At 44.8% G+C, this 13,792-nt stretch overlaps 1 protein-coding gene across 1 annotated transcript in view; it reads left to right on the forward strand.

The window, feature by feature from the left end:
• HDLBP (high density lipoprotein binding protein) overlaps positions 1-13,792 on the forward strand; it is an 81,761-nt gene that overhangs the window by 66,376 nt on the left and 1,593 nt on the right. The window contains exons 19-27 of the mRNA XM_068280619.1: positions 477-695; positions 788-932; positions 1,029-1,177; positions 1,765-1,869; positions 6,760-6,894; positions 8,837-8,980; positions 9,585-9,764; positions 11,220-11,336; positions 13,117-13,251. Of these exons, the coding sequence (XP_068136720.1) occupies positions 477-695; positions 788-932; positions 1,029-1,177; positions 1,765-1,869; positions 6,760-6,894; positions 8,837-8,980; positions 9,585-9,764; positions 11,220-11,336; positions 13,117-13,251 (1,329 nt within the window). The remainder of the gene's footprint in view (positions 1-476; positions 696-787; positions 933-1,028; positions 1,178-1,764; positions 1,870-6,759; positions 6,895-8,836; positions 8,981-9,584; positions 9,765-11,219; positions 11,337-13,116; positions 13,252-13,792) is intronic.

Genomic DNA, 13,792 nt, shown 5'->3' on the forward strand with positions numbered 1-13,792 from the left:
TGAAGTTTGGCTGGATTTTCCACATACTGGTTTCAGGTGTGTCATTCAGATACTACTAAAGCCAAAAAGATCAGCAGGATGCCAGGTAACTGGTATTGTTTAAAAGGAAATGTATTTGGCAGCCTCCATATCCCTCTCACTACAGCTGTCCTTTAAGTATAAAGACAGCTAAATGATTGCTTATCCCTCTTTCCTCGCAGCACCAATGTTCCAAGTTAGAATTCCAGCCACAAAACTATCTACATCGTTTTTTTCTCTTCTTTATTTTGGTTAGGTTGTGTGTTTTTCCAAGGTATGCATGTGTCTTCCTGCACAACCCGGAAACATGCTGGTAGGGTAACAGTTTTTCCCCAAAAAACGGGGGCTAGACTGTAGTGGGGGGTTTTACACTGTGGTGTGCCTTGTTTTGTGTACTTACTAAAGTGCTGTCGAAAATGTCAGTTCATGTTTATTCTTTTTTCATATTTTTTTTGAAGGACAATGTTGTAGAAGACTCCATGGCTGTGGATCCTAAACACCACCGTCACTTTGTGATCCGGCGAGGACAAGTGCTGAGGGAGATAGCTGAGGAATATGGTGGTGTGACTGTCAGTTTCCCTCGCTCCGGTATACAGAGTGATCGTGTTACTCTGAAAGGCGCAAAGGAGTGTGTTGAAGCTGCCAAGAAAAAGATTCTTGACATCATTGAGGATTTGGTAAGCCGCTAGCTAGCCAAAATTTCTTTGCAATCTGAGACATCACTAGTTGATATTTCAGTGGCATTAATGAGGTGATTCTTGCTGTTTAGGAGGCTCAGGTGACCATTGAATGCATGATTCCTCAAAAATTCCATCGATCCATCATGGGACCTAAAGGATCTAGAATTCAACAGATTACTAGAGAACATGGAGTGCAAATTAAATTTCCAGATCGTGAGGAGAACCCTCAGGGAGGTAAGCAATCTCTCGTCTGCTGGTTTAGTGGAATTTGAATATTGGTCTTTAGAGCATTCATATTGGATATTTACCGTATTATACTCTTTATGCTAGCACCTGGTGCTGAGCTACCAGCCCAGGAGAATGGAGAAGAAGGGACAGAAGCTAAAGTTGCCCCCGAGCCTGGTTCTCCTAAAAAGTGTGACATCATATTGATCTCTGGTCGCAAGGAGAGATGTGATTCTGCCTATGAAGCATTAAAGGTATGTGTTTTTTATATTTCACCCTTAATTTTTAAATTGTACCTGAAGTGAGATTTTTGGGGAAAAAAAAAATCAGACATTTACCTTAGAGATAAGCTTTTGGAAAGTCTATGAGCTTCTTCCATCCCCCTCAAGCTTGCCAATCCAGTGCTGGGACCCTCTGAACTTGTTCAACAAGGGTTTGTTGAAAACATTTGTGTTGCCGCACTCATGTCCGTGAACAAGTGTACCCGTATTGCGCAGACGCAAGACAGCCCAGGCAGTAGAACTGAGCCACTCGTGCACGGCTTTTTCTCCTTCATGCTACTGCACAGGCACGGTCCGTCAGTGCATCTGCATAGTTCTGCTGTGGTTGTTCATGGATGGGAGTGCAGGCGTGAAGAAAAGGGTCCCAGCCACCAGGAGTAGACTCAAAAAGAATTGGAGAAGATTCTGTAGGCTCCAGTGGCAGCTTCCCTCTATTGTGGGGATTATCGAACGTTAAAAAAAAATGTATGTCATAGGTTTGCTTTAAATATCTTGCAATTATCACCATTTGTTGGCCATTTTTTTTCCCATTGCCACCATTGTCTGTCTTTTTTCTCCAGGCTCTTGTACCTGTCAGCATTGAAGTGGAGGTCCCCTATGATCTTCATCGCTACATCATTGGGCAGAAAGGATCTGGTATTCGAAAGATGATGGATGAATTTGAGGTGGGTTTTCTACAAGGTGTAACATGGATTTCTGACATTCTAGTTTGCACAAGACTTACAATTGCCTTTAGTCTTGTACTCTGATTTTTGAAATATTCTGACAGTCTAAAGATTCTTTAGATTTCAGACAACTCTGGCTGTGATGGCAAAGTTGGCTTACCATTGTTTGGCAGCTTTCTAGATTTTAAGCATACCCAGCATCACAGTTGAAAACTAGTTTATAAAGTCTGCGTTTGACCAGCTTTGCTGTGCGGTCTCCAGTGCTGGCTATTGCTTAAAGGACACCCGAGGTGAAAATAAACTGATAAGATAAACCATTGCATCTATCCTCCTCGATACCGGGTACCGTACTTTCCGCCAGTCGACGCAAGCGCAGTGCGTCACTGCTGGCGGACACGGCCAATTTTCCACATGAACAGGGGCTCCCTCCATACCCTTACGCATGCGCCTCCATACTACGCAGACGCATGCGTAAGGATATGGAGGGGAGCTCCTGTTCATGCGGAAAATTGGCCGCGTCCGCCGGAAGTGACGGGACCAGGTAGCGGCGATAAAGGCAGCGGAGGACGGCGGCATGGGAGCGATCCAGGCTTATGGGGCTGGAGGAAGCGCCAGGTATGTATAAAAGCTTTTTCATTTTTTCATTTCTCTTCGTCTCTGGTTCCCTTTAAATCTACTTTTTAAGTTTTTTTTTTTTTTTTTTTTTTTTTTTACGGTTTTGTTTCTGCTCAATGACACCTTCATTGAAGTATGCCAGAGCTAAAATCTGAGTCATTGATCTTTTTTATCTTTTTCCTGCTCTAATAAGCCATTTTCTGCTAGGAAAGTTTTTATGACTGTAATTCTTTGTCACTGAGGGTTACACTGTAGTCTGACCCAGACAGAAACTGTCACTTGCATACCTGATGTATAGCACTTTCAGGCAGAGAAAGAAAAAAAAAGGAACACCGCATGGTTTTGTGTCAAAATCACACAAGATAAAGTGAGGTTGCTCGGCACTCAGTGGGGTAAGGCTGTTGTCCAAAATATCACCAGCGAGGTTTATAACATCTGCATACATATAAATGGCTTCTGGATGTCAGGAGAAGACGTGCAACCAGTATTAAAGAAGAAAAAATCTGTAACATGTCACACAATAAGAGCAAGAAGTTTTAAATCAGGATGATACTATTTATTGGCTAACTAAAAACTAATAAGAATAAACTAGCTTTCGGCCTTGCAGCCTTCGTCGGGCTTATAATCCTGTTAGTTTTCAGGCTGGTGGTACAAATAGCAACATACATGCAACATCAAAAGTAAAACAGATTTTTTTTTTCAAGCATAAATACATGTCATTAAGATGCCTTAAGTGAAACAGAACATCCAAATGGGGTGAGAAGTTGTTAGCTGAGATAAGGATCCTTGTTTATTCCATGCTCACAGACCTGGGAGTTGGACTGGCACAGAGGTGATCCAGGCACTGTCTCTCCATAAAAGCTTTTGAATTCATGCAAAAGAATTGCCATCATAACACTGCAGACAAGTCCAGCATAACATGAAAAGTGAAGTACATTCCTAACCTGGCGCCCTGTGTGTGTGTGCTGAGATGGGAGGATTCACTTTTTATGTTATGCTGGACTTGTCTGCAGTGTTATGATGGCAATTCTTTTGCATGAATTTAAAAGCTTTTATGGAGAGACAGTGCCTGGATCTTTCTCTATGGTGTGACATAGTTATTTGTGTGCTAGGCATTGTACATATGCATGTCTATCTCATCATGTCACCTCAGGTGTCCTTTAACCACCCTGGCGTTCAGTTTCCCCAGGATTTCCGTGCAAAAAGTGTTTCAATTAATTTTCAATAATTTGCAACCATTTTTTTTTTTGCAACCAATTTTTTTTTTAATATTAAATTTAATACAGATTATTGTATTGAATTCAATTAAAAAAAAAGTGTTTTCTGCAAGATGTTGACGCTGTGTGACCCTGGTGTCATCAACGCCGATCAACGGGGGACATGTGATCGCTGAGGAAGAAGCAAAATCCGCCAAGGGACATGGAAGAAGACACTGGGGAAGCTATCAGAGGTATGCGACGAGGGATCAGCATGCCAATGGTGAGTATAAGACCCAGATGTATAGGTAGAAGATGTGCAGCCAGGTATAGTTAGCCAGATGTGCAGCCAGGTATAGTTAGCCAAGTATAGTTAGCCAGGTATATAGTGAGCCAGGTGTTTAGCCAGGTATATAGCGAGCCAGATGTTTAGCCAGGTATATAGTGAGCCAGGTGTTTAGCCAGATTTATAGGTAGCCAGATGTCCCCCTCCCGATCCTCCCCCCCCCCCCCCCCAGCACGCTGTGGGTAGCGATCTGTGCTACCCACAGCGTGCAGAACAAGCATCCAGCCACCCTAGGGAATCCCTGGGCAGCCAGCGGGGCAGAGAATGTGCGGGGGATCCCCCTTGTATGTAGAGGCTGTGCTGGCGGGGGATCCCCCTCTGTGCGGGCGGGGGGAACCCCTTTATATGGTGGCTGTTGCGGGCAGGGGATCCCCCTCAGTGCGGGTGGCGGCATCCCCCTTCTATTGTGGCTTTTGCGGGCGGGGGGATCCCCCTCTGTGCGGGTGGGGGGATCCCCCTTCTATTGTGGCTTTTGCGGGCGGGGGGATCCCCCTCTGTGCGGGTTGGGGGATCCCCCTTCTATTGTGGCTTTTGCGGGCGGGGGGATCCCCCTCTGTGCGGGTGGGGGATCCCCCTTCTATTGTGGCTTTTGCGGGCGGGGGGATCCCCCTCTGTGCGGGTGGGGGGGATCCCCCTTCTATTGTGGCTTTTGCGGGCGGGGGGATCCCCCTCTGTGCGGGTGGGGGGATCCCCCTTCTATTGTGGCTGTTGCGGGCGGTCTATCCCCCTCCTCCCCCTCCCTCCCGATGTCCCCCCTCCCGATCTCCTCCCCCCCCCCCCCTCTCTAAGCCCATTGAGTAAATAGATTTACTCACCGAGGGCTTTCTCCAGCGACGGCAGCAGCACTTCCTCCTCCATCTCCGAAGTCTCGTTCTCTGTACAGTTACATTACGAGACTTGGTGACGTCACCAAGCCTCTGTACAGAGACCGGGACTTCGGAGATGGAGGAGGAAGTGCTGCTGCCGTCGCTGGAGAAAGCCCTCGGTGAGTAAATCTATTTACTCAATGGGCTTAGAGAGGGGAGGGGGGGACATCGGGAGGGAGGGGGAGGAGGGGGATAGGCCGCCCGCAACAGCCACAATAGAAGGGGGATCCCCCCACCCGCACAGAGGGGAATCCCCTGCCCGCAACAGCCACCATATAAAGGGGTTCCCCCCGCCCGCACAGAGGGGGATCCCCCGCCAGCACAGCCTCCACATACAAGGGGGATCCCCCGCACATTCTCTGCCCCGCTGGCTGCCCAGGGATTCCCTAGGGTGGCTGGATGCTTGTTCTGCACGCTGTGGGTAGCACAGATCGCTACCCACAGCGTGCAGTCAGGCATCCAGCCATCCTGGGGAATCCCTCTGATAAGAAAAAATGCAGCCGGCGGGGCAGAGAAACAGGAAATCTCCCTGTCGGCATGGACGAGCTCAGCTCGTCATTAACGGTTTTTGCTGGACGAACTCAGCTCGTCCATACCGCCAGGGAGGTTAACCTCCTGGGGACTGCCTAAGGCCAATTGGCTTCAAGTCATGTGCGCATCTCCGCATGGATGAAGGAGCTCCGCTCCGCCATTAGTCTCCCAGTGGCAATTGCTGCTAGGAGACTGTTAGACGCCGTCTTTTAACAGGGTACAGCGCTGGTATCTGTGGCAGTGCTGTACAGAGGACAGCTGCGTGATACAGCTGTCCCCCTGGATGGCACAAAAGTGATCTGCTGTCATAGGCTGCAGCCTATGACAGCTAATCACGCTGATTGGCTGGCAGTGGGAGGGAGGGGGATTACAAAATAAAAATCGGGAAAAATATTATGAAATAAATCTTTATTAAAAAACAAACAAACCTATGCGGAGCGATCAGACCCCACCAACAGAGAGCTCTGTTGGTGGGGAGAAAAGGGGGGAGGGATCACTTGTGTGCTGAGTTGTGGGGCCTTGCATCGAGGCCTTAAAGCTGCAGTGGCCCTTTTTGTGAAAAATGGCCTGGTGTTTAGGGGGGTAAAAGCCTGTGGTCTTGAACTGGTTAAAGGCCTCGGGATGCACTCTGGTCAGCATTGTGTCATGGCACAGCCCTAAGTTGTCAAGTACTACTGCCCCTCCCTCTGCAATATGACAAATTGCAGTCATGTGGAATGAGGTTGAGAATAGCCACATGGGGACAGGGTTGAGCTGCACTACATTTGCAGCAATGGCCTAGCAAGTTGTGTCAGAGCTGATGAAAAATACATTTATTACAGGAAAGTATGCACTTTTTATACTAACCTCCACTTCCCTCCCATATGTCTGTGCCCTTGCAATGGATTTGTATGCCCCTTGTAAACAATGAACATGTATAGCCCAACCAGCAAAATTCCTTCTTTTGTTTCTGAGGTACAATCACCCAAATAGTTGGTGCAGTCCTCAACAGTAAATAAAGGTGGAGGGACCACATTACGCATAGCTGTACAAATTGCAATTCATTCTTCTTGGGGGTATAGAAGTATCATGAATCACATGATCTGCTGAGCTGCTTCCATGTTGAGAAAGGAGATCTGCCTTTCCTGTAAGAATAAACTGTCTTTTGTACTGCAAGCATGTGCACTCTCCATCTTTTTGTGCACCATGCATATATAGTTCTGTTTAGTTCCTGGGATCAGTGTGCCTTGTGTATTTGATAATATGTTCTGTTTAGTATTGTGATAGTATGTACTTAGTATTGAAAGAGGATGGGATTCGACCCTGCTTCTAATGTGTGATCACTTGAATGCTGTAGGTCAACATCCAAGTGCCTGCCCCAGAACTCCAGTCCGACATCATCACCATCACGGGGCTTTCTTCCAACCTGGAGCGAGCCAAAGCTGGTCTCCTAGACCGAGTCAAGGAACTTCAGGCTGAGCAAGAGGACAGGGTGAGTGACTTGTATGGCTAATCCTGACTTGTTCACATTTATTAACGAGCCAGCAAAACGAGCTCCATCACTTTATATTTAAACTATTCTCAGATATCTGAGACATTACATGCAATGCCATAGCAGGAACTATATTCTTGCTCACAAGTCGATTGTCAATGAGATGTTAACTTTCCTGGCTTGCATGCACATTTTTATGCAGACTGTATGCATCTGGGAACTGGACCATTCAACATCAGCAGGATGTGAATGTCATTGACCCAGTTCCAAGCAGCATACAGCTTGCATTAAAGGGGCCCTAAGCCGGTCGCCATAAGTGTCCTGTGCATGGACGGTTCTCTAAAGACTGCACAACTCATGTGCAGGATGCTTACGGCGACAGGCGTAATGACGCGGCAGGGGCACGCGCACGCTACTTCAGTCGAAGTCGCCAGATTACTGGCGCCACGGAATGGAAGAAGGGGGTGCCGGGAGTCCTCGCGGGCTACGGTGTGGGGGGGGCTGGAGGATGCCCCACATAAGCAGAAGTCCAAATTTCCTTTCACTGGCACTGCTAAGGGTCCCTTCGGATGCACAATTTTTTTTTTCTTTCCTGCATGCACAACTTTAACCACCCCCCCCCCCCCCCCCAGCAGGCAAATTGGATGGCATCCTATTGATTTTAATAGACTGCGTGTTCCCTGTCCAAATTCAGGGAAATATATTGCATCACAGATAATGGTAACCGGTCCTTGCTGTTAACCTTTAAGCCTCGAACCCACTAGGATTGCTTTTCTGAGCGCTTTGTGATTTGAAAAACTCTTGATAATGTAATGATATGGGTGTGATCCCAGTAGAGGGATGTGATTTTATAAAAATCCCCCATAGCATTGCATTAACAAGAGCTTTTTCAAATCACTAGTGCTTAGAAAAGCCTGCTAGTGGGTTTGAGCCCTTAAACTGCTTGAGCCAAGGTTACACCCGCTGGTTAAACTTTATACCTCAAGCTATCAAGAGAAAAATATTTTAGAAGTAGTACAACATTTTTTTTATTTATTTTTTACAGTTCACTTTGATGTATTTTGAGCTTAACCACTTCAGGATTCGGCGTACGCTTAACTACGCCCCTGAATCCTGAAGTGGATTCCATGGAAGCGGCCGCTCGTTCGAACTGTGTACGCTTTTCTACAAATGTGGAAGTAAATTGTTGCTTGGGGTCATGCACATAAAAGGGAACTTGGACTAGGCAACATGGATGAGCAACAGATGAAATCCGAATGACCTTGATTCGGATTTCATCCTTCTAATGAATGCACCTGAACATGTGTGTGCAGAGTGGTTAAAAGTACACAGCAGGCCTCTTCTTTAACCCATCCCACAGTGCTTCCCATGCTGCGTTCCAAGCCGCGGTCACATGACTACAAACCCTTCCTCCTTCCGGGTTGAAGGAGGAAGTGTTTGTAGTCACGTGATGCTGCTTGGAACGCAGCATGGGGTGGGTTAAAGAAGACTCCCACTGGGTAAGTTTTTAACCCCTCCGCGCACACATGTTCAGGTGCATTAATTAGGAGGATGAAATCCAAATCAGTCATTCGGCTTTCATCCGTTAGCATTCCGGAGATCATCACTGCTAGGCAAGATATTGCTTATATTCTGCACACCTAATGGAGCGACCTAAGGTTGAATTGAACAAGCTTGCTGCATGGTGACACTGCACACGACTTCTGCTGATTATAAAGCCAAGTGGTGTCCAATGTGAAAGGTCAGCTGAAAGTCCATGCCCTCTCTTACTGGACTTCAGGAGTCCCCTTTAACGTGCAAATATTTTCTAGTCTCCTATTGAGTGAATATACCATGTGTTACTTGCTATGCTTTACAGGAGAATTGGCTTTTAACATTGCTGTGCTACCAGTTGTGCAGTATGTTAATTTCTCTGTACGTGTGCATCTTGTTCTGTTTTCAGGCTTTACGTAGCTTTAAATTGAATATCACTGTGGAGCCCAAGTTTCATCCTAAAATTATTGGTCGCAAGGGTGCGGTTATCAGTCAGATTCGTACAGAGCATGATGTCAACATCCAGTTTCCAGACAAGAATGATGAAAATCAGGTAAAGCTTTAAAAAAAATGTAAGTCCCAAAAAATATCTACAAACTTTGCACACTGAAATCCTCCTTACTGCCAGTTTATTCCTGTTAGATGAGAATACTTTATGACTACTGGAAAAGTATTAACTACTTCTTCCTCTCCACTTTCTCTCTAGGCCAGAGGTATTGAACTCCAGTTCCCAGTGCTTATGATGGACTGAAAAATGGAGAATGTGTTAGATGAACCACACTTTTCTTGATTCAGTCCCATCAATTTGAGCTGTGTGAAAAATGTGAGGACCTTGGCCCTTGAGGCTGGAGTTCAACATTCCTGCTACGCTAAGGGAAACCTTTCCTCCATTCACTTTAGTGAACTAAGCTACAACCTGATAGTACAACCTCTAGGGGGTCGGGGGTCTTGCCTACAGCTGTAAAGTCAAAATTTGATTAGTTTTAGTTGGGCCGTTGGTTGTACCACGTAGATTATAAAATGGACAAAGATGTAGTCAGGTACACGGCCAGTATTAGAGGTTATGTTATGTTTTCTTCACGATCTTAGATTCTTGAAAGATATGCAATAATCTCAGTGTCTTATTTTAATACATATACATTCTGTGCCATTTCCAGGACCAGATTATTATCACAGGTTATGAGAAGAATACAGAGTCTGCTAAGGAGGCCATCATGCAGATCGTTGGTGAGCTGGAACAAATGGTTTCTGAGGACATTACGCTGGACCATCGTGTCCATGCTCGTATCATTGGAGCCAGAGGGAAAGGTATACGCAAGATCATGGAAGAATTTAAGGTGTGTGGAAATACAATGGTTGCTTTATAGCCATTTCAAACTAAGTCTATATTTGACATTTTCTAAATCTCATATTTAAAGAGAAACTCCAACCTAGAATTTAACTTTATCCCAATCAGTAGCTGATACCCCCTTTTACATGAGAAATATAATGCTTTTCACAAACAGACCATCAGGGGGCGCTGTATGACTGATTTTGTGCTGAAACCCCTCCCACAAGAAGCTCTGGGACGCGGTACTCTGGGCAAACTGCCACAATGTAACAATGTTCACAAACAGGAAATAGCTGTTTACAGCTGTCTGTAACAGCCAGAACAGCTAGAAGCAGTTACATAACCTGCCCACAGTAAAAATGTCACCATGTAATAAATGTCAGAATGTAAATCCGGGAGAGGAAAGATCTTACAATGAGCAAACACTGACTAAATCATTTATACATAATTATGGTAAAAATGAAGCACTTTTTTTACTACATTATTTTCACTGGAGTTCCTCTTTAAAGCTTTAGTTATCCCTCCCAGATCTTTTGTTGGTAAAGGTGAACAGGGAACTAAGCCATTACATAATCTCTTCATGATGCAAGTCGGTCACATGACACAGGGATCTTTTCACAAAGTATTGAACAGCCAAAAAAGCAGGGGTTTCTTCCCTAGCAGATTAATCACCTAACTCTACCCACCCCTCCCTCTGTAAAGCACGGTAAGAAAACAGGCAGGGTCAGCTCTGTTCAGAGGGAAAGACTGGCTCATCTCAGGCTACCTCATCTGAATAATGATTGGATGGGGGAAGAGTTTGGATAGGCACAAACTTGTTTTCTCAGGTATGCAGCATCTAATATTGGGTGCAGGAAGAACTTTTTGATCACCCAACCAGTGAGGCAATAAGTTAACATTTTCCCTGCAATTTTCCCATTGCAATTGTTTGTACCGTGGTGGGGGATTGGCTTTCATGTCCAATGCTAGAGGACCATTTGGGCAGTACTGTTCTCCAGTGGCTTGAGCCCCCACCTACAGAGGAAGTACCTTATAGGCTGCGATTCTCGTTCTCTGAATGTCCCCGGTGCTTGGAGGACAATTGCACTGTGACTGCAGATTGCTGGTAATCGGCAAATCATTTGTGCACTCTCTCTGTGGGAGCATTCGCAATGCAGCATTGCCTTCACAAAAAGAGCTTCTAGTAGTGTTTGAGGAGCAATCATGCTGCAATTCTAATTCCCGGAATAATTGCGAACGCAAATACCAACTTAAGACGACCCCAAACTGTGAGAAAGTTAAATGATTACATATTTTAATGTTTTTTTGTTTAAAAAAAGGTTTCTAAGGGGAAATGCAAAAGGTATGTGTAAGGCCCAGAAGTTTGTGCATTGCAAATTATTTATTCCCTACAATATGTATTAAAACTTGAGTCTGAACTGGAAGTGTTAACCTTGGATTTCTTTTGTTTGTTTTTTGTCAGGTGGATATTCGTTTCCCTCAGACTGGAGCCCCAGACCCCAACTGTGTGACTGTGATGGGAAAGCCTGAGGATGTGGATGAAGCCATTGATCATTTGCTGAACATGGAAGAGGAATTTGTAAGTGCCGTTCATCTGATCAACCACTTAAGGACCACGGGCTTAAACACCCCCCCCCCCCCCAAAGACCAAGCCATTTTTTTTATAAATTGGGCCACTGCAGCTTTAAGGCCTCGCTGCAGGGCCACACAACTCTGCACTTAAGTTATCCCACCCACCCTTTTCTGCCCACCAACAGAGCTCTCCTATTGGTGTGCAATGGTTGCTCCCAGGATGTTTTTTTTTTGGGGGGGGGGGGGGGTGTAAATATTTGATTGTTTTTTAAATACATTTTACCTTTTTTGATTTAAATATTCCTCCCTCCACCAGCCAATCAGTGGGATCGGCTGTCATAGGCTTCAGCCTATGACAGCAGATAGCTTCCGTCTCACCCAGGGGTACAGCCGTGTGACACGGCTGTCCCCAGTACAGCGCTGCCGTAGATGGCAGCACTGTACCATGTACCAGTAAATGGACAGCAGTTTCGCAATCTAAGTCTCCTGTTCCTGGAAGGGAGCAGAATCTTCTCATTTAGAACCCTGCCATAAAGACCTTTGTGTTTAGAAAAACTTTCTTGGGTACTTTATTTTTTTTTTTTGTATTGTTTTTCAATGGATGGAATTAACCACTTCACAACTGAGGGGTTTTACCCCTTGAACACCAGAGCAATTTTCACCTTTCAGCGCTCCTTCCATTCATTCGTCTATAACTTTATTATTACTTATCGCAATGAAATGAACTATATCTTGTTTTTTTTGCCACCAATTAGGCTTTCTTTAGGTGAGACATTATGCCAAGAATTATTTTATTCTATTTATTCTAAATGTGTTTTAATGGGAATATAGGAAAAAATGTGGGAATTTTTTTTTTGTTTTTGGCCTTTATAGTTTTTAAATAATGCATGCTACTGTAATTAAAACCCATGAAATTTATTTGCCCTTTTGTCCCAGTTATAAAACCGTTTAAATTATGTCCCTATCACAAGGTTTGGCGCCAATATTGTAATTGGAAATAAAGGTTTTTTCAGTTTTGCGTCCATCCCTAATTACAAGCCCATAGTTTATAAAGTAACTGTTATACCCTCTTGACATAAATATTTAAAAAGTTCAGTCCCTAAGGTAACTATTTATGTATTTTTTTTTAATTGTAATTTTTTTTGAGTGTGGGAGGTAAGGAGTTAATTTTGTGTGTAAAACTTATTTGTATGTGAAAAATGCTTTAGGGTGTAGTTTTACTATTTGGCCACAAGATGGCCACAGTAACATTTTGTTTATGCGACCTGCAAAGGACGCTTGCAGGAAGTACAAAGAGGTTGGGAACTTTTTTTTTTTCACAATAATCGCGCTGCTTATCGGAGAAGCAGCGGATCATTGCAGGGCTTAGATCAACGAACGAGAATGAATTTTCCCGTTCATTGATCTCCGGGCGAGCGGCCGGCGGCGTGTTTACCCGCGGGAGTGCGTGCTAGTGCAAACGGGAGCGCGGGCAGCGGCGGGAGCGCGGAAATTATGCATTTCTCCGTCCCTGGTGGTGAAAGGATGGAAAGAGGGACGGAGAAATGCGTACGCGTGGGGGTAAAGTAGTTAAACTCCTATTTTTCAAAAGAAAGTGAGGGAAATCTCCCTAATTAAATCCAGGCAGCAATACAAAAAACCATTATAACCCTTTCCCACTTTATTCCAAAAAGACCGTTATTTTTTGTCTGGCCTCATCCTTAAATTTCAGATGTTAAGCATGTTGAAAATCACATGTGTTTGCTGTAGATGCGCATAAACTGACAATTTGTTTTCTAACCTTTTAGATGACTGATGTGGTGGAGAATGAAGCGATGCAGTCATACATGAAGCCCCACTCTCAGGAAGAGTCCAAGCCCCAACCATCAAAGGGATTTGTGGTGCGTGATGCTCCCTGGGCCTCAGGAGGCGGCAATGAGAAGGTGAGCATCAAAATATCTTCAGATAAAATACTCTAGTATGCTTCCATCCCAACGTTATGTGCAATTAGAATGAACAAAACAGTCCCAAGACTATAGGTTTTAATAGGAACATCATCCGTCTTTATTCTTCAATAGTATGATATATTCTCGATTGCAGTCGTGAAATGTAGACAATTCATACAAAAATCCACTCTACAGAACCATAAGCTGCATGACACGCGTTTCACGGGCAGAAGCTGCTTCCTCAGAGGCACACACATTTGTAGATATCAGGATAAAACCCAAGGTTAATAGACCACAATCTAATGCTGGGCATACGCGGCTTGATTTTGCCACTCAATTTTCCCACTCGCTCATATCGCTGCTCGATACCACAGTCAATTCTCTTATCTTCCGCTCGTTTTTCTTATCTTTTTCCATTCACTGCTATCCGGAATGGAGCTGCAAAACTATCGGGCGGGAGATCGGACATGTTGGAAATTATCTATCGAGGCATCTTAATGGCTCAAAAACGAGCCATGTATGCCCAGCATAAGATGCA

The sequence above is a fragment of the Hyperolius riggenbachi genome, chromosome 4, assembly GCF_040937935.1.
Source record: "Hyperolius riggenbachi isolate aHypRig1 chromosome 4, aHypRig1.pri, whole genome shotgun sequence".
Taxonomy (NCBI): Eukaryota; Metazoa; Chordata; class Amphibia; order Anura; family Hyperoliidae; genus Hyperolius; species Hyperolius riggenbachi.